General features: G+C 41.2%; 1 protein-coding gene across 5 annotated transcripts in view; it reads left to right on the forward strand.

Moving 5' to 3' along the window:
* The window catches only part of TENM2 (teneurin transmembrane protein 2), a 1,578,682-nt gene that overhangs the window by 1,292,751 nt on the left and 261,845 nt on the right, over nucleotides 1–24,086 (forward strand). For all 5 annotated transcript variants that reach the window (XM_030572355.1, XM_030572352.1, XM_030572354.1 and 2 more), the window contains one exon: nucleotides 11,439–11,673. In XM_030572355.1, coding sequence (XP_030428215.1) covers nucleotides 11,439–11,673 — 235 coding nt within the window. The remainder of the gene's footprint in view (nucleotides 1–11,438; nucleotides 11,674–24,086) is intronic.

The following is a 24,086-nucleotide window of genomic DNA, read 5'->3' on the forward strand; positions in this document are numbered from 1 at the left end:
ACCACTGAACAGTCTCCATAGCAGTCCTCCTGACACTTTTGATTTGAGAGTGCTCAGGGAATGGCCAGTTGCTCAGCAAATTGTAGCTAATATCAGAGGGGTAGCCATGTTAGTCTGGATCTGTAAAATCAGCAAAGAATCCTGTGGCACCTTATAGACTAACAGATGTTTTGGAGCATGAGCTTTTGTGGGTGAATACTCACTTCGTCAGATGCATATAGTGGAAATTTCCAGGGACAGGTATATATATGCAGGCAAGCTAGAGATAATGAGGTAGTTCAATCAGGGAGGATGAGGCCCTGTTCTAGCAGTTGAGGGGTGAAAAACAAGGGAGGAGAAACTGGTTTTGTAATTGGCAAGCCATTCACAGTCTTTGTTTAATCCTGAGCTGATGGTGTCAAATTTGCAGATGAACTGAAGCTCAGCAGTTTCTCTTTGAAGTCTGGTCCTGAAGTTTTTTTGCTGCAGGATGGCCACCTTAAGGTCTGCTATAGTGTGGCCAGGGAGGTTGAAGTGTTCTCCTACAGGTTTTTGTATATTGCCATTCCTAATATCTGATTTGGGTATGTTTATCCTTTTCCGTAGCGACTGTCCAGTTTGGCCGATGTACATAGCAGAGGGGCATTGCTGGCATATGATGGCGTATATTACATTGGTGGACGTGCAGGTGAATGACCCAATGATTGTGTGGCTGATCTGGTTAGGTCCTGTGATGGTGTCGCTGGTGTAGATATGTGGACAGAGTTGGCATCGAGGTTTGCTGCATGGATTGGTTCCTGAGCTAGAGTTCCTATGGTGCGGTGTGCAGTTACTGGTGAGAATATGTTTCAGGTTGGCAGGTTGCCTGTGGGCAAGGACTGGCCACCCAAAGCCTGTGAAAGTATGGGATCATTGTCCAGGATGGGTTGTAGACCCCTGATGATGCGTTGGAGAGGTTTTAGCTGAGGACTGTATGTGATGGCCAGTGGAATCCTGTTGGTTTCTTTCTTGGGTTTATCTTGCAGTAGGAGGCTTCTGGGTACACGTCTGGCTCTGTTGATCTGTTTCCTTATTTCCTCGTGTGGGTATTGTAGTTTTGAGAATGCTTGGTGGAGATTTTGTAGGTGTTGGTCTCTGTCTGAGGGGTTAGAGCAGATGCGATTGTACCTCAGTGCTTGGTTGTAGACAATGGATCGTGTGATGTGCCCGGGATGGAAGCTGAAGGCATGAAGATAGGCATAGCAGTCGGTAGGTTTTCGGTATAGGATGGTGGTAATGTGACCATTACTTATTTGCACCGTGGTGTCTAGGAAGTGGACCTCCCGTGTAGACTGGTCCAGGCTGAGGTTGATGGTGGGGTGGAAGCTGTTGAAATCGCGGTGGAATTTTTCCAGAGGCAAGGCAAGGCACTGCATTTAGCCGTATTGAGTGGAAATCCATCAACCTCATGAAGAAACTTGCACAAATACAGACAGATATTATCTTCCTTTCCAAATGCAAACGGATGGACAGCATACCAAATGGACTAAAGGTAAAAAATCCACTGCTATCTACATATTACACAGACCACAGTGAGAGATTATGCCATACTCTATCAAAGAAACTGAGGAATCACCTGATCAGCATCCTATACAGCAAGCAGGAAAACATCAAAAAAGAGCTCTCCAACCTGGAGACTCTCATTAATAACCAAACTTCCATACAAACGGACTTCTCTAAAATAAGACAGGAGATCTACATTACTCACTTCACCTCTCTACAAAGGAAAAAGAACTGTAAGCTGTCTAAACTCCTACCTGCCTCATGGGGCCACAACCGTGGTACCCCCAACCCATCCAGCAATATCGTCAATCTATCCAACTACACACTCAGCCCAGAAGAAAAGTCTGTCCTATCTCGGGGACTCTCTTTCTGCCCTGCCACCCCCACCAACATGATACAGTTCTGCGGCGATCTGGAAGCCTACTTTCGCCATCTCCGACTCAAAGAATATTTTCAGGACAACACTGAACAGTGCACTGATACACAGGGAGCCTCCCACCAACAGCACAAGAAGAAGAACTCCACATGGACTCCTCCTGAAGGTCGAAATGACAGTCTGGACCTCTACATTGAATGCTTCCGCCGACATGCACAGGCAGAAATTGTGGAAAAACAACATCGCTTGCCTCATAACCTAAGCTGTGCAGAACGCAATGCCATCCTCAGCCTCAGAAATCACCCTGACATTATCATCAAAGAGGCTGATAAAGGAGGTGCTGTTGTCATCATGAACAGATTTGACTACCAAAAAGAGGCTGCCAGACAACTCTCCAACACTAAATTCTACAGGCCACTTCCCTCAGATCCCACTGAGGAATACACTAAGAAACTGCAACATCTACTCAGGACACTCCCTACACTAACACCGGAACAAATCAACATACCCTTAGAGCCCCGACCAGGGTTATTCTATCTACTACCCAATATCCACAAACCCAGAAATTCTGGATGCCCCATCATCTCGGGCATTGGCACTCTCACTGAAGGACTATCTGGATATGTTGACTCTCTACTCAGACCCTATGCCACCAGCACTCCCAGCTATCTCCGTGACACCATTGATTTCCTGAGGAAACTACAATGCATTGGTGACCTTCCAGAAAACACCATCCTAGCCACCATGGATGTAGAGGCTCTCTACACGAACATCCCACACACAGATGGAATACAAGCTGTCAGGAATAGTATCCCTGATGATGCCACAGCACAACTGGCTGCTGAGCTCTGTGCCTTTATCCTCACACACAACTATTTCAAATTTGATGACAATATATATCTCCAAATCAGTGGCACCGCTATGGGCACGCGCATGGCCCCACAATATGCCAACATTTTTATGGCCGACCTGAAACAACGCTTCCTTGGCTCTCGTCCACTCACGCCCCTTCTCTACCTACGCTACATTGATGACATCTTCAGCATCTGGACCCATGGGAAGGAAACTCTGGAAAAATTCCACCATGATTTCAACAGCTTCCACCCCACCATCAACCTCAGCCTGGACCAATCTACACGGGAGGTCCACTTCCTAGACACCACGGTGCAAATAAGTGATGGTCACATTACCCCCACCCTATACTGAAAACCTACCGACCGCTATGCCTACCTTCATGCCTCCAGCTTCCATCCCGGGCACATCACACGATCCATGGTCTAGAGCCAAGCACTGAGGTACAATCGCATCTGCTCTAACCCCTCAGACAGAGACCAACACCTACAAAATCTCCACCAAGCATTCTCAAAACTACAATACCCACACGAGGAAATAAGGAAACAGATCAACAGAGCCAGACGTGTACCCAGAAGGCTCCTACTGCAAGACAAACCCAAGAAAGAAACCAACAGGACTCCACTGGCCATCACATACAGTCCCCAGCTAAAACCTCTCCAACGCATCATCAGGGATCTACAACCCATCCTGGACAATGATCCCACACTTTCACAGGCCTTGGGTGACAGGCCAGTCCTTGCCCACAGACAACCTGCCAACCTGAAACATATTCTCACCAGTAACTGCACACCGCACCATAGGAACTCTAGCTCAGGAACCAATCCATGCAACAAACCTCGATGCCAACTCTGTCCACATGTCTACACCAGCGACACCATCACAGGACCTAATCAGATCAGCCACACCATCACTGGTTCATTCACCTGAACATCCACCAATGTAATATATGCCATCATATGCCAGCAATGCCCCTCTGCTATGTACATCGGCCAAACTGGACAGTCGCTACGGAAGAGGATAAACGGACCCAAATCAGATATTAGGAATGGCAATATACAAAAACCTGTAGGAGAACACTTCAACCTCCCTGGCCACACTATAGCAGACCTTAAGGTGGCCATCCTGCAGCAAAAAAACTTCAGGACCAGACTTCAAAGAGAAACTGCTGAGCTTCAGTTCATCTGCAAATTTGACACCATCAGCTCAGGATTAAACAAAGACTGTGAATGGCTTGCCAATTACAAAACCAGCTTCTCCTCCCTTGGTTTTCACCCCTCAACTGCTAGAACAGGGCCTCATCCTCCTTGATTGAACTACCTCATTATCTCTAGCTTGCCTGCATATATATACCTGTCCCTGGAAATTTCCACTACATGCATCTGACGAAATGAGTATTCACCCACAAAAGCTCATGCTCCAAAACGTCTGTTAGTCTATAAGGTACCACGGGATTCTTTGCTGCTTTTACAAATTGTGGCTAGAAAGTCCCCTGCACCTTCCAGGTTTCTAATTGTGTTAGCTGATGTGGAAATAAACAAAGCAATGTTATTGCTAAATTTCCTCTTTGAGGGTCTGTTCCCAACAGGGCTGGCTCCAGCTTTTTTGCTGCCCCAAGCGGCGAAGCGAAAAAATAAAAATAAAGCTGTGATCACTTCATTCTTCGGTGGCAATTTGGTGGTGGGTCCTTCCCTCTGAGAGGGACTGAGGGACCCGCCGCCGAATTGATGCCGAAGACCTCGACATGCCACCCCTTTCCATTGGCTACCCCAAGCACCTGCTTCCTTTGCTGGTGCCTGGAGCCAGCCCTGGTTCCAAAGTCTAGTAAAGTTATTTAGATGACTCCCAGTGACTTCAGTCAGACCCTCTGTATTCATTAGAACACAAGTAAGAATGGGGTACTTACTGTTCATAAATTGGAATGCAAACTTGCCCGTTCCCCTCAATCTCCAAAGACAAAGTTGTAGATAGACGGTGTACTGAATCGTGGACACCAACAATGTTTCTTGAGGATCACATCCTCACTTTAAAGTTAGATTTTCAGAAATGTTCAATACCCACAACAACTATTACAGTTTTTAGGAATTGTGGATGTTTGTACACCTCTGAAACCCGGATCCAAAGAGAAGTCAGCCCATTTACATTTAATTTCATATGTCCAGCTTTTTACGGTTTTTTAGTTATTTAAAACAACCGTTAACTGGGATGCGAATAGGGGTATCAAATAAAGTTATGTCTGTAGTTAAGTCATAATTTTCTTTCTTTAATTGTTTGATATCGTTTGTGTCAATGTCCTGCTCTCCAAGAGCTTTCAACACTGCATTGATCTCTACTCTGTTGAACGCTTTTTCATAGTCAACGAAGGCAATACATAAAGGAAATTTGTATTCCCTTGAGCATTCCAGTTTCTGGTTTTTTAGTGAAAATATGGTCCATTGTGCTGAAATTCCTTTGAAATCCTGCCTGCTCTCTCTTCTCTGTCGGTCATCCAGAATCTGTGAGAGTCAGTTTGTTATTATTTTGGTGAACAGCTTGTAAACATGTGAGAGCGGGCATATCGGATGATAGTTCTTTAGATCTTCACGCTAGCCCTTCTTGTACAGCAGAATGGTGTTGGACACCTTCCATCTAGATGATATCTTCTGCAATTCCAAGTAACGGCTAAACCTCTGAGCAAGGGTTTCCCAGAGGTCTTGGCCTCCAGCTCTTATCATTTTGATTGCCAGTCCATCTTTACCTGTGGCTTTTCCTTCCTTCATTTGATAAACTGCATGTCAAACTTCGCTGACAAGGACTGGGAGCACATGCTTGTTGAAGTGTTGATACTGGGACATTTATCTGAGACATAAACAATTTGGTATAGAAATCTTTGCAGACTGCTTCTACCCCTGTTCTGTCAATTGCTGGTTTTCCATTCCTGTTCTTCAGTGCCATTATTGTTGACCTGTATGGTGTCAATTCCCTTTTCATTTTTTGAGACTTCTCCAATCTTCAGCTGTCTTTAAGAGCCTTTCATTTTGGTACTTCTCAAAGTCCTCCTTTAGTACTCTTCTTATCAACTTGCAGAGGAGGGAGTATTCGAGTTTGTCACCATCATTTCGCTTCATATTCCTCTGTTTCTCTAACAAGTTCTGCGTTTCCTCCAAGATTCTTCCCTTTGCTCTTTTCGGTCTTTCTTTCTCGGCTAATTTCATGCATTGCCTCAATTTATCAGTGAAGTTTTTACAATCCTCATTGCAGTTATTTATAAGACTCCAGACTTCTTTGGAAACGTTCGCTTTCAATATTGCCTTGTCGAATATTTTTGGCTGCTGTCTCTAATATGCCATCTGTAGCACTTTTTTCTCCACCTTTTCATTGAAGTTGAGCTGTGCTCTGAGCAAGCGATGGCCACTCCTGGTTTTAAATGATAGTACTACTGAGATGTCTTGTACAATGCACTGCTTATCTATCAGAATATAGTCAATCTCGTTCTTGTTTTTCGCATTGGGCACAATCCATGTCCACCTCCTCTTGGCCTTCTTCTTAAACAAGATGTTACCAGTGAACATTTATTTCGTCTCCACCAGAGTTGCAAGTCACTCTCCTCATGGATTCTGTTCACCGATGCTATTCCTTCCAATGAATTTTTTACCTCCTTTCCCTCCTCGAACTTTGGCGTTGAAATCTCCCATCACGATCGTATATGTGGATTTTTGAGTGAGGGTTTCCTTGAGCTCCTGATAGAATTCTTCCACCTTGTCATCTTTGCTTGTGCTTGTGGGTACATAGATCTGAATAATCTTGAAGATGCTGGTCTTGTTCAGTTGGAGATGTAGCACTCCAGTGCATGATGACTTGAACTTGCAGGAGATGATTTTTGAAAACTATTCCCTGTTGATGATGAAGCCGATTCCGCCAATGGATCTTGCGCCTTCTCCTTTTCCTAACATTATAGTATTTTCATCTCTCCACTTCACTTCCATCTCCTTTCTTTGTCATATTTCACAGAGACCAAGAATGTCACAGGCTGTCCTTGCCTTCTCCTCCATTAGATGGTTGATCAAATCGTCTCTCATCAGAGTCCTGCAGTACAAACTGAGAGGGACATCCTTTTTCTAGCCCCCTGAGATTCTTAAAAGCCTCTCATCGACTGAACTCCCACCAAGTATGATACAAGGAGACATGATTTCACAGACTGCTTCAAAATGGTAATGAAACGGATGAATTGGAAGAGTGGAATCAATGGAGAGCAGTTAAACCATCTCAGATTTGCGGATGATATTGTGTTGATCACCTTAAATACTATCAAACTACAGGAAATGCTGTGAGAACTCAAAACAAAAAGAAGTCAAGTCAGACTGAAAATAAACCGTTCCAAAATGAAATTTATGTGGCCTAATACCTTGCTAAAAGACCAAATAACAATCAAGGGGAAACAAATAGAAGAAGTTGAATAATATGTCTATTTGACCAAGAAATTAACATGTGCCATGATCAGGAAGGTAAACTATCATGAAGAAGGAAAGCTGGTTGGCACAGCAGTTCGAAGCCTAAAGATGATAAATAACTTGATGAGCTACAAATAACTGTGTATCAAGGATGTCCGCCAAAGAAAAATCAACAAGGCAACATGAGCCAGCCTCTTCAACTCAACAGTACTGCTGGCAATGTTGTATAGCAGCGAAACATGGGCACTGACAAAGACAGAGGAGCAGCAACTGTCAGTCACTCTGAGGGCGATGGAAAGAACAATTTTTTAGAAATTTCAATCCATGACCGAGCCCCCAGTAAAGTGATCAGACAGCAAAGTGGAGTGCAGGACATTGTTGTTGAGAGCAGGCATAGTAAAATGAGATGGGCCAGGCAGATAGCGAGGCTAACTGACAACTGATAGACTGCAGCTGTTGCTGAGTGGTACCCACAGGAAATAAAACAACTACTCGGCCGACCTCCAAAGAGCTGGGAAGATTTTACTATGAAAAGACATGACCACACATGGAGAAGGAAGACCAGGATATGAGACGAATGGAAGACGTGTTATGATCAGCACAATCTATCTGAGGACTGAAGGGCTGATTGAACAAGGTGATCTAAACAACCCTTCCCCTCCCATCATCAAAACACCTGATTTTGAATAGTACATAAACCCCCTAACTGATGTAATATTGGAGGAACAGTATAATTCTCACAGTTCTTTTTCCAAAGCAAACCAGTATACTTGTAGCTGCTGTATTTAAAAAAAAAAATCCCACCCCACTACACAGTTATTTGTAGCTCTTCAAGTTATTTATCATCTTTAGGCTTCCAACTGCTGTGGCAATAGCAAGAAACCACTGAGCATCACATATTGAAAGATACAGTGTACCAATCCTTCAAGCTGCTGATTCTTGATACAGGAAGAGTGATACCCCAACTTGAAGTTCCAAGACTAAGAAAGTCACAGCTGTTGTTGCAATGGTTACTACTAGCTTCAACAATGTGCCTATGCAGTAAAAGTGGAGACGTTTATTTCCAAATGCAGATTTTGAATCTCTGCAAACTTCTGGGGTGTTCAAAACCCCGGGTCCAGTTTTAGTTCAGCTCTGTGAAAAAGCAGGTCCCTCTCTCTGGGGCATTTAAGCTTACAAATACACATTTAATTTAGGTACTTATTTGATTGTTCTGTACTGTGTGTTACAATGTTTTTGATTTGATATAAATAAACGTTTTGAGATTTAGCAGCTGCAGTATTGAGTCAATTCCTTAGGATAGCTGTAAACAACAATGTATATAGTTTTGTATTTAAATAGTATACTTGAACTAAATTAAATGTATTCTTGGGAACTTGAACTCAACCTGTTGCCTCCTTAATTTTGCAGTCTTGTAGAAATGGTTTTTATTAGTATTGCTGTATTGACTGATTTAAAAAAAAAGATGTGTCTAATATTGTGGCTGAAAATTTGCAAGGTTCATAGATTCTCTGTTGCAGCTGGCAAAGCTGTATGTCTCAAAACTGAATTTTACAGCAAAATACTGTACATAGTTATATCTGTCTTTTCCATGTTTATCCTCCCTTGCCACACAAAACTAAGGGAACTATTTTAAACAGTTTAAGTGATTAAGTCCATTCATATTCAGACAAGCAGTTAAGTGTTTCATAAAGTCAATGGGACCTGAGCACGTACTTAAAACTAAACATACATTTAAGTGCTGTCCTGACTAGAGATAGATTTAAGCGTGTTCTTAAGTGCTTTCATGAATCTGAGTCATTATGAATGTACCATGTAATAACGTATCTAAAATATCCTTAGTCATTTAAAACTAGCACACACCAAAAAGGAAGTATTAGCTTTGTTTCCTTTTATAGGTGTGATCTCTACCTACAGTATTAAGAGATATTGTTGAGAAAGTACATAGATTAGTATATGAAAAAGAGATGCTGCTTCAGAACATAGGTTGATTGCAGAACATATGAAACATTGGGCTTCCTGAAGTAACTTAATAAATAAGTGGTCATATTTGCATTTTATCACTCACAACAATCCATTTACTGAAATCCAAATTAACATGTTTTGTTCAATGCCAAAATTCAGACTTTGAGAAAATAGTTGCACTGGGCTCATCTGTACTTGGATATTATCCAAATACATTGTCTTCCTGCTGTGTCTGACTCTGTCTCCTTTCCAAGAAGTGTACAAGGACCTAGAGCATGGTGTGTAGATTAAACGTTTGATGTATAATAAATAGTATGTTAGGTTAAACTACCTCCTTCAGCCTACTACCAGAAGGATGAAGCATTTTAAAAATATGTAGGGCAGAATGAATAGGGGGCAGACAGCACATGTGATGAACCGCAAAGTTTGGGATGCACTGCTCCAAAGTGATAGACATTCTGTTAGGATAAAATTGAGAAGATATGCTATATGCTATTTCCATTTCTTAAGAGACTGTATCTAGCAGCTTACAGTACCTTGTGAAGTATAGGATTTCTTTTTGTTAGTCACTTTTTAAAGAGTCTCCTCATAGGGCACCTTTTTGCTTACACAAGTAGTCACAATAAAACGTACCCATTTGTTTCTGTCTCATCTGCCCATCACTGTGGTCTCTAAGGGCCACAAAAATACTTAGGAAAATCAACATTTCTCTCCGAAGGACAATATTCCCCACCCCTCCCCTCCTTATGCAATCTTGAGTGAGGTGGTTCTTGTGTGGCAGTACAGCAAGAGTGCCAGCTCCCAAAAATCCTGTCTGCAGAGGACACAGGCAGAGTACTTGGAGAATCCAATCAGGAAAGTTCATTTTGCACTCTATAGCAGAATGCACTCTGTAAGATGGAGAGAAAGGAAGGAAGAAGCATGAATTTACCACTGTCACCTGTGGGTTGCCTTGTGCCATTGGTGGTGTTAGCATTTCCTCTTGCACACAAAGACCTCACGTTGCAGGATTCTGGATGTCACCTGTACAAAGTGATCATGGAAAGAGGGTCCCTGTTACTCTCTCTCTCTTGCATAACTGCACACCATTGGCCTGATTCTGGCTTTGAATAGGCAGTGTGTTCTGGCTATAATTTTGAAACTTAAATGCCTAAAATGAAGCTCTCAAATCCATATTTAGGCTTATGGCTATGTGGGCTGATTTTCAGAAGTGCTTAGCACCCTTTGAACAGGTGACGAGAAGCTCTGGAAAACAAGTTACTTATCTAGGAGTTTCACTTTAGGCACCCACGTTTGAAAATGTTGAACTTAATTAATTTAGAATTAATTGAGAAGAGTATATTTGCAATACTTTGTAGTTCCGTGTGAAAATAGATCAATCTGTCTGTAAATATTTTCCCCGGTGATATTTTCTTATATTGTTTGAGTCATTAAATGCACAATGTGCTTCATAGTGTCTAAAAACAAACATACATCAGTATAATTGTAATTTTGTTAATGTTACTTTTTCTAATTATTGTTCACTAGAAAACTACAAATTAATGTAATGATTAAAACATGCAGTTAATCCACTTACTTGTGGATTAACTTGTATTTTTCATCTCTTTCATTAGTTTTATTAAAATTTTAAAATTGCCAGAACATAAGGAATTTCATTAAATAAGCTTGTTTACCATTATGAGCTTATGGTTAGAAAAGTGACTGTATTTAAGTGATACTTTCTCGGCTATTATATTGTCTTCCTGTGTATTTCTGAATTTTATCTGCTTACTTACTGACTAAAACAAGTTTGTATTCCTATTATCAAGGCAAAGCCATCCCAGTCCTGGGCAAATGAGCTAGATTTATTTTCCCCCATCCCTTGTTCATTGTCAACGACATTGTTAGCCACATTCCAGTGAGAGAAGGAGGAATAGCAGCATAATTTTCAGATTTCACAGAGTTTGTGGTACTGCCAGTTAGAAAAATCAGGCCAAAGCCTGATCCCATTAAAGTACGTGAAGGATTTGGTCCATCTTTTTCATTGTAAAATGTACTTGTTTGAGGCCTGATCTCTTCTCCCTATACTGGTGTAAAACCAGCATAAGTGAAAGAAGAATCAGGCCCCTACCCTGGTGTTTTTTAAGAGAGATTAAGTATGGAACTTCCCAGTGTCATTTTACCATTGTTATCTAACTGAACCTGTGCTGTAACGGGTACATTTTCAAAAGGCCTGAGGCTTGTTGACGCTATGGGGGGAAAAAAAAAACTTGCCATCAACAAATGTTGATGACTATTTCTCTTTTTTCTTGCAGGCCCTTCAAATCACCACAGCCAGTCAACACTGAGACCACCTCTCCCACCACCTCACAATCATACACTGTCTCATCATCATTCCTCTGCCAACTCCCTCAATAGGAACTCTCTCACAAATCGGCGGAACCAGATCCATGCACCAGCTCCTGCACCAAATGACTTGGCCACCACTCCTGAGTCTGTGCAACTTCAAGACAGCTGGGTACTCAATAGCAATGTTCCACTTGAGACAAGGTATGTCACAAGGAATGGACTGCACTAAAAATACACAGTATAATCTCAATTATCTGAATGTCATGGGGACATTGAATACGCATGGATAAATGAGATTTCATACGATTGAGCGAATTTACAGTACATGTTTCAGATAGCAGGTATTTTTAGTTAATTGAGACTTGGAAACTCAAGGCTGTCTTATACTGAAAGTACTGCAATGTTATATAAGCATGTATAAAATCAACTGCATTGAAAAGAACAGCTAAGAAAATACATATGAATTTGGTTAAAAGAAAAGAGAGATATTTTATTGACTTTATGTCAATTCATCTTTTACCTAACACAAGATAAATATATATTTAGTTTAGAACACCTCTTATTTACTTGACATTAGCAAATGGACAGTTAGACATCTCTTTGTTCCTGTCTCTTGTTTTAATACTTGTTTGTTCATTCAGACAGCTCTTGTGTACCTAACTAATAGAATTAGCATAACATATTTTTACTCCAAAGCTCAGGGAGAACTTACTTATAAGGGTATATTGACTGTCACTAATAAATTATGCATTTGGCCTATCCTGCAGTAGTAAATGAAGACTCATTTGAAATTTAGCGTTTTGGGAGACCTTTAGAAACAATCCCTGATTCAAGATTGACAGAAGTATAATTTTAATTTATATTTCATCCTATGTGCAGACTCACTTTAATCCCTCCCGTACACACTAGCAGCTTGATGCCTGTGGGGCACACAAGTTATGTATAAAAAAAGAAGAAAGAAGGAAGAAAAAGTGCAGTAGTTATGATTGCCAAAATAAATCAATACAAAAAGAAGTTTTCTGACATACTGCATTTCTAAGCATTCAGTTTCATTGTCAGTTTTTCCATCTTAATTCTAACTTGTGCTTTAAATATCAAGAGACACTGGTCTCATGGAAATTAGAACTAGCAACTGTGGTGATACATCTGAGCACTAGCACCAACCCACTGCTCTTTCTGCCCACTCCTATCTTTCGAGTGGGCAGGCTTGTTATTGAAACATACGGGACTATCTGATGGCGTCATAAAGCACGTGTCTTGTATCTGCAATTGCTGGGAGCCCATAAGAATAGATTAGAAAGTTATTGTACTTTATACATTTTGGTAGACGTAATTGTAGCGTCTCTCACTCTTGAATGGGGAGAGAGGCCACTCCACCTCACTACAGGTGGGTAGTAATCAGTCTATGGGGAAGCTTTGGCCCTCTGGAGTGTAGGGTGTAAAGTGCAAACAGTCTTTAGCCCACAGCTTTCTGCCTGGAACAGACAGCAATTGTCTATAATTGGCAGTCTATAAGGAAGCTCTGGCCTTATGGGTGGGGCAGAGCCCAAGGACTCTTTAGCCAAGAGCCTTCTGGCAGGGGCAGACAGCAAACTGTCTATGACCCAGCTTCCTGGCTGGGGCAGAGCAAAAACAGGCAAGCACAAGCTGTCTCGCCTAAGGTGGGTAGGCTGCCACTCCAGAGATGGGGTTGGCAGTAAGGGGACCTGGGCCCACCCTTCTTCCAGCCCAGGGCCCTAACAGTTCCAGGGGATCCTGCCACTGGGTCAATGGGGATCCTGCCAAAACATGCTGACTCACTCTCTGGCAGCAAAAACTGGGTGTAGGGGGCTCCAGAGTCCAAAGATCCTGTGTCCCCTCTGATTACTCGGCAGCCAGCAGTACCCACAGCTCCTCAGGGCATTTGTCTGCCTCCTCCAGTTGCAGGGCACAGCTCCACTTAGGGCCAAGTCTGGGATCCTGGAAGAGATATCTGCTCCCTCCAGTCTTCAGCACCAGCTGAGCTGCAGGGCTCTCATTTTATACTTCCTGTCCTGCCCCAGGACTTAGGGAGGAATGGGGGTAGATTTAGCCCCACTCACCAGGGGGGAGTGTAGTGGTTTCTTGCTCTCCAGGTCAGAGGGAGCCCACACTGCCTCACTACAATAATGCTATGAAATAAAAGAATGGAGCAGATGGGAAAGTGGATTGGTGGTGGGATGTATTTGCACACCCATGTTTGCACAGGCTAATTGTTGGTTGAGAAGTTGGATTGTTTTCCACCTGGTGTCTCTCATCCATGGTTTTGGTTGAAGGGCAGCCATGGCTGTTGGGATTTGATGTGAATTGGAACCTTTCTAAGAATACAGGATTTGCCATACTGGATCAGGCCAAGGTCTATTCTTCAGTCCCTGGCTGTGGCCAGTACCAAATGGTTCAGCAGAAGGTGCTAGAACCCTGCCGTAAGCAGATATGAGATAATCAGCCCCTATTTCTCCCTCTCCTTTGTTCTTGTCCTGATCTCTAATAGCTAGAGATTGGTTTAAGATTGGCTTCTTTTTGTGGAGCTCTAGAGATCAGTCTTTATTGCTGGACTTTATTGCTGGACAGTAGCTACATAAACTGCCTGGGAGTGAGTGTGGTTTGGTTTTATGCTGAATCTAGAGTGTGGGGCTGTTACAGTCCATTAGTCAGAGTGGCTATACTGGAATGATCTGTTCTGGAGAAGACTAGTATTGGAGAGTTGGGGAGCAGGTCTACCCTCAGTTATGCTTGCTCTGCTCTTGTTGGCTTTGTGGCAGTGACACAGGTAGATCTTAGGGCAAAACCAGACAGTTTATGTGGAGGATAAAAAGGAATGCATTTAACTTTATTTATATGTATTATCAAGGGCTTTAATATTTGCCATTTCAGGATCCAAGGAATATTATACTATTGTGTTCATCTTCTAGACTGTATGGATTTTGACCTGTTCTGGGACTCACTAAAGATATTCTGTACCTCTACTTAATATTATTCTGCCCCACTAAGACTCTGATATGGGCCAGGGATGCTGTGGAGTAGCTGAGCACAAAAGCCAGTGGGAAGTGAGAGTTATCAAAAGTTTCAGGTGACCAAATTGAAAATTGGAGATGATGGCTCTGGTGCTGATTTCTTTTACTAAGAAAGTTGTAACAGATAAGAATATTTTGACCAACTGCCAAGACACTAATCTTAAGTGCCAGATCTGTTGAGAATAATTCAGCTACTGTGAAACTTGATCTTACATAGTAAAATGGATCTGGCATCTATTACTGAGAACTGTCTAGATAAAAATTAGAGTCCTCTTTGGAATGGCCTGATCCTGCCTGGTAATTCACTGTCTGAGGCTAGAATGCATAGGGAGATATTTAAGAACTCTTCTGGAGTGTAAATTGTTGTTCTTCAATACAAAAATACTTGGAACATATAACCATGGTGAACCAAGTTTTAAATTCTCCCAATTTACCAACCACTACATACTTGAGGAGAATTTCATAGTGCTTTTTCTGAATTCATATTGGTCATGAGCTTGGAGCCCAAGAGATGTTATTCTTAGAGTGTTAGATGTCAGGGATGAGTGGCAGAGCAAGGAAGACAAAATGCAATCCCAGTTCTCTGCTGTAACCACTAAACCATATTTGTTGTCTAGAGTACACAATCCTGCACCCTTAGCATAGTTAATCCTTGCTCACTTTTTTGGGAGTCAATGTGACTAACTACGTAAGGAAGGGGTTTTTAGGATTGCACGTTCGGTGTACAAGATGTCTACAGCTCTCAGGCACAAGACAGGGACAACAGAGGAAAAAAAGTGAAATATGTATATTGGCATATGTATATTTGTGTGTTGATTTACATCTGTATGATATATAGACTGCATTTGATTGCTAAGGAGTCGTACAGAATTAACAAGATAAAATTTCACAGGACTTGTCATCAACCTTATTTTCCACTTGTGCGCCTAGCAGCCCATGTCAGTTTAATTATAGGTGATAGATCCTAGATTTTTTTTTTATAATAAAATCTCCAGCAACTCACAAATTCACCTTGAAAACAAAAGATCAGTTTGCTAATGCCAGTATTCTTAGCTGATATAGGATATTCGGGGGTTATGAATTGAAGTCATTGATACACACAGGCTTTTCACAACAAAGCATCAAGATTGTAGAAAACATTCTCACTGTGCTACGCTCAAAAATTATTGCAAAGTTGTCCCATGATTGATTTTTCTTACTATCTAAGATTAAATAGCTGACAGGTCTTGATGATAAACTCCGTCGTAAGAATATTAACCCAGGAAAGGTTTTTTTTTTCTTTTTTATGATTTCTAATAAGTTTTTACTAAAATTGATACCTGCAGAACCAAATCCATCTGTAACTTTCAAGATGAGTCTGTAATTCTTACCCATGTTCCAAAACTAATGTGGCCTCTAAATTCTTATTAGAGACAATGCAGAAACAAATGAGACCTTTATGTTGCCCTTTCAGCTCAGTCTTTATTTATAGCTTTACCTTGCTGCATTGCACTGATCCCACCAAGCCACTGGCTCTTCACGTTGCAATGCACTTTAATTTTGCAGTTTTCTTAGTCTTCCTTGAAACTTGTCAGCTTATTAATCTCAATATTGGAGCTGCGAAATAGGCAAAGTCACCATTTACAATCTATGCTGTGTATTTGAGAGGGAGGAGAGTTTTACAACTCTTACTTTTTTAGCTTTTCAGTCAGGGCCGGCCCCAGGCACCAGCCCAGCAAGCAGCTGCTTGGGGCGGCCAACAGTGAGGGGTGGTGGGTCCCTCACTCCCTCTTGGAGTGAAGAACCAGCCGCCGAAGACTGAAGCGGTGGTGGTAGAGCTGCAGATCACGATCGTGGCTTTTATTTTTCTTTTCTTTTTGCTGTTTGGGGCAGCAAAAACCCTGGAGCTAGCCCTGTTTTCAATTATCTTGAGTAAATTCTGCTCCACACCAAAATGCACATTACCAACTATCACGTTTCATCCTGTTGATAATAACCCACTTTAACTGAATTGTCTTGACCCCTCACTTGGTAAGGCAACTCCCATCTTTTCATGTACTGTCATATATATCTTCCTCTGTATTTTCCACTCCATGCATCTGATGAAGTGGGGTTTAGCCCACGAAAGGTTATGCCCAAATAAATTTGATAGTATCTAAGGTGCCACAAGTACTCCTCGTTGTTATTTCTGGCTATGAAAGCGACAATTCAGTGAATAGGAACATAGCTATTTAACAAGAAAAAATTACATTAGAGACACAAAATTCAGATATCAGTTTAGATTCCAAACACCACCATGTCTGAGTATGGAAGGCACAGAATAAAGTTATAAATCTGAATGGAGGCTGTAGCTGAGTGTTGCAATGTAAATCTGGGGTATCCTTTGCTCCAAATAAAACTGCTCTCCTTTCTCTTCTGTTGTGGAAACCCATCTCTCCACTCCCTCCTTACAAATCCTGTGGTCCATTGGACGGTGCTGCAGATAATTTTTAAATGTCAGTCTTCACTACTTGGGTCTTATTTCAGTGTTGTGAAGTTTTGTTGGTTTGTTTTCATTTTTTGTTTTATTTTGTTGTTGTTTTATGAGATTAGTTTGGGATGGAGCTGAGTTATAAATAAATAAAATATGTCCAATGTGATTAGGTCATTATGGGTTTTATGGGATTATAGGTAAATAGCATATGTTTCACTTTGGGTTTTCTTAATCATAGCTTTTTGGCACATATGCAAAAGAAAAAAATATACACTGGTAAAATACATAGTTCTAAATGTACTCTGAAAAATCACTCAAATTATTTTTATTTAAGTAAATTTGATGCATCCTCCCCACATAACCTTCCTTGCTACAGCCATTGCATGCACACACCTTGCTCTTAAGAGGAATGTGTGAAATTTTAGGCCAGAATAAGTCATTACATCTTCTTTAAAGTAGCTGAGGTATCTAATGGAAGAACTAATATATCCTTAACTAAAACCACATGAGTACACTACCATGACACATCAAGATGCTGCCTCTAAGGTTCATTTCTAGAATACTGAGCTGCTTTACCTTTAAGCTCAGCGCTGCAGTTTAATGCTCTTTAACTTTTATTATTCTCCTGCAGTCTGTTTCAGACGGTCTTCCCCTCCTTTGAAAAAGTGCTGGGATTCCACATTTTCCAGTTAAGAGGTGTTCATTTATTGCTTCCCCCATCAGTACTTTTTATGAGATTGAATAATGAGAATGCTAACTTTGAACATTCAGGTATGATTTTCATCATTTTGATATGGCCAGAGAAGCAGTTTCAATTTTAAAGGTTGAAACACTTTTGAGGGATTCTTTATAGGCACACACAGTGAGAGCACTATCACTTTACAGTGAAAGTTTACATCATTCCCTGCACTGTAATAGTTGTCTTTGTTATGGAAACTTCACACGGGGCCATTTGCAGATGCCAGTCAAAGGCATAATGGCTCATAAATGAGCCTAACCCAAGAGCTGTTATAGATTTTCTTTGAAAAGATATTTGTCTGAGATTGCATGATACCTAATGCTAGTTTTTATGCCTGATGTTATTTATATTGCTATGAATTAAGCCTGCATCACTGTAATTAGCAATGCTTAGTTCAGAAAGAAAGGAAAAATTTTAAATAGCAATAGAAATTAGGTCCATTCTTCTTCATTGCAAGAATATTTTTGATGGATTCCGTCCATTCTATGGGTTGCATATATTTTGTTGTTCACTTCTATATACTGTATATTTGGGATTATTGGTAGGGAGCTGTCTGTAGGCTTCAGGGAACATTATGACAGAGTGGCAGCTCTGCTGCTGTTAAGGTGGAGAGTCGCTTGCTGTTGACAAGGCAACAATTCTATAGAGTCTAAAATCCACATTTGAACTTGGATTGTCTTTAAATCTGTCACACTATATTGGGGTGCAGTGTAAGGTTAGTGGTCCAAATTTAAGGTCATTTGAGTAAAGATTCAGCCTCTCCTCCCCCTTACAAATCAGCTGTTTACAAAATCATCCGGTTCTTCTAACATTTTATGTGTGTGTGCACCCACATTTGAGGCTCAAAGGATGGTTATAATCCTCCCCAATCCTATCTCAACCAGTGCATGATATGCATTGCCCTTTTGGGGAAACAATATTGATAAAAGAACAGGAGTACTTGTGGCACCTTAGAGACTAACAAATTTATTTCAGCATAAGCATCCGAAGAAGTGAGCCGTAGCCCACAAAAGCTTATGCTGAAATAAATTTGTTAGTCTCTAAGGTGCCACAAACACTCCTGTTCTTTTTGTAGATACAGACTAGCACGGCTGCTACTCTGACACCTGTCAATATTGATAAAATTGTTATGGGTGAAGTTTGGAACTCCAGGTCTGCAGAAACTCAACTGACACACCTCAAAGACTGAAATATGCATGTGCGAAAAGACTAGGGTTCTGTTGAAGTCAGAGGTTTTGCAAATAGTTTAGCACAGCAACTGACTGGCTCAATATGATGTTCTGTGATTCCCTAAACTTGAGCTGTTCTTACTCACTGTGAGTTCAAGTCCTATCTTTGGCAGTTTTCCGAAAATATACATTGTGCAAACTAGCTAGTCTTCACCTATGTTCTTCAGAGGCACCCTTTGGAAATTCTAGAGACCAAGATTTCTAGTTTGAGTGATACTTTAAAGTGCCTTGAAATCCACTTGCAGACTCCAGTTGTACTTCACAAGTATTGTCAAATAATTAGTAGTAATTAAATAGAGGAAAAATGAAGGACTCTTGTTAGCAGTTTGGGAAATACAATTATGACTCATATTCTTTCCCCATTTTCTGAATAATGGAACTAAGTATGATCAAAGGAAAGCAGGTCACTGGGTCATTTGGTCAAATGCTTCCTGTTATACAATCCCCCATATATAAGCTCTTCATAACATTTTCAGATACTCATGATCCAGCCTCTGCCTATTGGAGTTTAGGAGGAAATGTTCCCTGGAGGCAAAGTATCTCACAATAATTTACAGTCTTTTGCAGTTTTTTGTGAAGCATTTGGTGCTGGACACTGTTGGTGACTGGTGGGCCTCTGGTCTGAACCAATGTGGCAGTTGTTGTGTCAGAAACTCTAGTGTCTAGTTTCAACAGTTCTTTGCAGTTTGGGTTGTCTTTTGCACTCCTTTGGGACAGAGATAAATGATTACCCAGGCCATGAAGAATCAGAACCCTAAGTGAATGTCAAAGTAACAGAAGGCAGGCATATTTGTGCTGGTATTACTGTAAGCAATATGCTCATAGGTGCCATTGCTGGTGGATACAAATCTGTGAGAACCTCTATGAGCATGAAGCATGTGTATTTTCAGGAGGACAAACAGATATGAAGACAATGAGCACCATAGAAACACCTTGAGTTAAATAATATAATTAAGAAGGGCTCAAGGTGTTTCCATGGTGCTCATTTCATGGTGCTACATACTAAAGGCAGTGTGCGCCTGCACCACCTACAGGCAGTTCCAGGAGGGATTATGTCTGAGTGAGGTCTGAGCACACACAGAGAGAGCAGCTGCTGCTATGCTCATTCATAGGGTACAGTACATTTCCCCTTGAATGTCTGGCTGGTTTGGGGTGGGGGCGAGGCAATGGGTGTATTACACTCTTGTCCTCTTTGCTGGCCTGTGGTCAGGGAGCAGATCCTTCACTCACCTCATTGCCAGACGGAAGCTGGGTAGACTCCTTTTGCACCTAGGCAGCTGCCATGTACCTTCTGGGCCTGTCTAAATAAGTTAATAAATAAATGAATGAAGCATGTTAGAGAACCTGAGGTTAGTATGCTCTTTGCCCAAAAGCATCTTCAAGCAGTTTATAGGCCTCTGGGCCAAATACTTGGACGAAGTGCAGAAACATTTTAGAAAGGTCAGTTTAGCAGACTAAAGTAGTTCTAGGTTAATCTAACAAATGTAGACTCTTTGATTGCCAGAAAAGTGAGAAGGGGGCACACTGGCAAAAACACCCCTTTAAGAGAGAAGTTCCAAATAATGATAGGGATATTCTAGCTGTTAGAAGGCAAGATTTCTGCATTCATCCTTTGTTCTCATTCTAGTTCGTAAAGATTGGGACATGAAAAACCAACGGTGGAATCCACTTTATGGCAAGAAGCGAGCATGTTTAAGATTTTTTTGTTATTAAAATATTGTTGTTTTTCATCCTTGATTAATTGGCCTGATTTAGGCTTTTATCCTTGTAACGTTTAAATATAGTCTCTGATTGTAAGGTTATTTTATGTGGATAGCTCTATTGTTGAGATGTTTTGTAATTCAAGGAAGAATCTGAGTAAAAGGGACGCGAACAGTTGTGCGTGTCTGCATACCATGGCCACTTGGAACTTTGCAGCAGATAAAACCAAATCTTTCCTTTTCAAAGAGACAGACTGCTATAATTTCAGCTAAAGGATAACTGCCTGTAGCTATTGGAGGTATTGGTTCTATGACACACAGTGGAGCAGTTCTGATTCTATCTAGTGCAAGTACACATGCACGTTACTAGCCAATTTTCTTGTGGCATGTTCACATCTGAAGTTATTCTCACTGATTATTTTTATTTTTAACAAGGGCCTGTGTATTAAAGCACTTTGTCGTATACTGTGTCAGCTCAATGCCGTTGCAGATTTTACAAGCTGCAATATGTGGCAATTCACTCTTGCCTTTCTTAGGGTAGGATCAAGCTATTGGTGTCTTTTTGACTAGATGAAGACACATCCAGCTGCAGACATGGCATTGGTACTCTGTGTAAAATTCAAGCTCATCTCTCCCTCCCTGTAACCAATGACTTGTTTTGCTTTAGAATGTGAACTTTATCCTCTGAAAAAGTGTTGCCACTCATTAAAACAATATGATGATAATGCAGCCATTGTACTGTACTGATGTTTTCTTTTTCTCTACCTGCTTTAGTTACTTTTAACTGAAGCCTCCTGCACATAGCCCCTTTTATGTTCTGTTTAATGTTGTGACAGAATAAGGTGCCCTAAAAGCTGTCACCTGCCTTTCAGTTTAACATACTACCTTCCTGTCAGGCAGCTTTCAATTACTGTGCTTCTGTGTGTCCAACTGTGTCTTTGTTAAGAGTTTCAAGATGGCAGTGACAGGTTATTCTGGTATTTAAGGCAGCATGCATGACAGCCTGCCTTAACACTTGCATTTTTAAAAAGCTTTGCCTTAGGAGCCTAGGGAACCCAGCATTTAAGAAACCGTGAGCCTTTCAAGGACCGGTGCGCTGGTTTTAGATAATGCTTCACTGGAAACTTGATTGCTGCTGAGAGGCTTCAGAATCTACTTGAGTGGATGTTAAGTGTCATAACAATATTTATGTGTTGATTCTAAATGATTGTTTCCTTGTGTAATGGCATTTTCTTGGCTACTAAACCGTGCAGTTTCTTGCATATTGATTATGTGCTGCAGGCCAAGAAACATACTGAAATAGCATGTTCTCACAAGTTTTGTCCTGTTTGCGTCAGTGGTGTGGGCTTATATGTACAGAGGAGATAGCAGTGTGTTTGTGTGTGTGTGTTTACGCATATGGTGCCTGTTTGTGTAGGTATATAATAGGAATGACAGGTACTGCATGTTCAAACATAATATATATAAAACACATATTATAGGTATATATTGAGAGAGGGATTGCATTTACAATAGGACTAAAATTCCTCCATCTGACACTTTAATGGTTGAATTATTCTCTTTGACAAACTAATTCTTCATAGGACAATTAACTTCTATATGGAGGGATTTTAGTCCTTTTTTAAATGCAAATGTGTCTCTCAGTATACACCTATAGTATGTGTTTTATATAAATTGTGTTGTGCACGTGGGGTGACCAGATGTCCCAATTGTATAGGGATAGTCCTGACATTTGGGGCTTTTTCTTAGATAGGTGCCAATTACCTACCCCGTCCTGATTTTTCACACTTGCTATCTGGTCACCCTATGTGCATGCAGTATCTAAATGTCACTGATATTTATATCTATCTTATCTATATATAGGTAAATAGATAGTAACATACTTTTGCTGAAGAAATACTTAAACTCGTTTTTAAAAAAAATACAAAAAACAATTTTTCTGACATTTCTTTTTGTTCCTGTAATTTACAACCACAATCCCCACAGACTTCATGCATACTTATTCTGATAAAATCCTGCACACAGACCACTTTTGACATTTCAAAGTGAAACATGTGGTCTGTTATGTGATGTGATTGGTGGGGTGGGGGGCATCCTGCAGCTGTGCAGGGAACCTATGAAGGGCTCCCTCATGCTTCTGTGTTTCACCCCGCCAGCTCAGTTTTTCTCTGACTGGAAACAAATAGGGGGTTCATTAGAGGAGAATTCTTCTCCCCTCTACATCTCTTCCCAAGGCCCCCTTCTGAACTCAAGCCCCCCCGCTTTCCTCATCACCTTTTAGGTAGCTCAGATTCTCCTCTCCCCTACCATAATCCCATACACCCATCATGGCTCCTTCCTGTCTCACACAAATCCCTATTCTCCCTTAAAGCCCTCTGCTCTCTTGAGGTTTCATCCAAACCTCCCCACAGTCCTGTTCCCCAGGACCCCACCCAGAGACTCCATGCCCTTTCACATATAGCTACCGTGCTCCCCACATCTTTGGACCTCACCATACTTCCGTACCACATTCAAGTTTTAAAAGCTGAATGTGGCTGGGGAGTAGAAGAGCATAGCAGGTACTGGGAACATACCAAGAAGGCACATAGGGACAATACAGGCCATGTGTGGGGCTCATTGAGAAGAATAAAGCCTTGATGAGGTTCATGGAGAGGGAATGCTCCTGTGTAGGAGGGCAGTAGGAGGAGCAGGTTGTGGGGAAGTGGCAAACATCACAGCTCTGCCGGGACATATGGACAAAATCTTTACACTGACTTAATCTGATGTGTAGTCAGTGAAATACAAATAAACATGGAACACTGCAGTGTCATTTTTCTGAGCAGAATCACAGTTTCAGAGGACACTTTTGGAATTGACAGATCCAGGTTGTAATCTGCTTTAAAAATCTTTTGTGGGTTTGTTTTGTTTTGTTTGTAACTAACTTCCCACAAAAAGGAAGGATTGCATTGTTGTTTTAAAGTGCTGAATGACTGGCGAGTGCAAAAATCAGAGTATTTGGTATCTTCTCCATCCTATTGCCCTGTCAGTTGTTCCTGTTCGTTGAATTTTTTCTAGCAATCTGCCTCTTAGGAGGGTAGAGCAGAGGAGAAGAGTGCAGTGACAATGTATCATGCACTTGTGAACTAAGCCACAACTGACTGTGTGATTGTGGGGTGACCAACTTTCCTAATCTACAGTGTATTTATTATAGTGATGCAGTTAGCAGGAACATCGATCTGAGTTGAGGTTTGATATTGCACCTGTGGAGGTGCTCTCAAAAGTAATAAATTATTTTAAAGTTATCATAATACATGTTTTCAAGGTGCCAGAACTCATGGCACAGTGGGTACAGTCTTAGAGACAAAATCATGCTGTCAGTACACCAGTATAAATCTGAAATAACTCAGTTGCTAACTGTTAAATTACTTTGGATATACAATAGTATAAATGAGAGCAGACTATGTCACTTGAGGATTATGAGCC

This window comes from Gopherus evgoodei, chromosome 8 (assembly GCF_007399415.2).
Source record: "Gopherus evgoodei ecotype Sinaloan lineage chromosome 8, rGopEvg1_v1.p, whole genome shotgun sequence".
NCBI classification, from domain to species: Eukaryota; Metazoa; Chordata; order Testudines; family Testudinidae; genus Gopherus; species Gopherus evgoodei.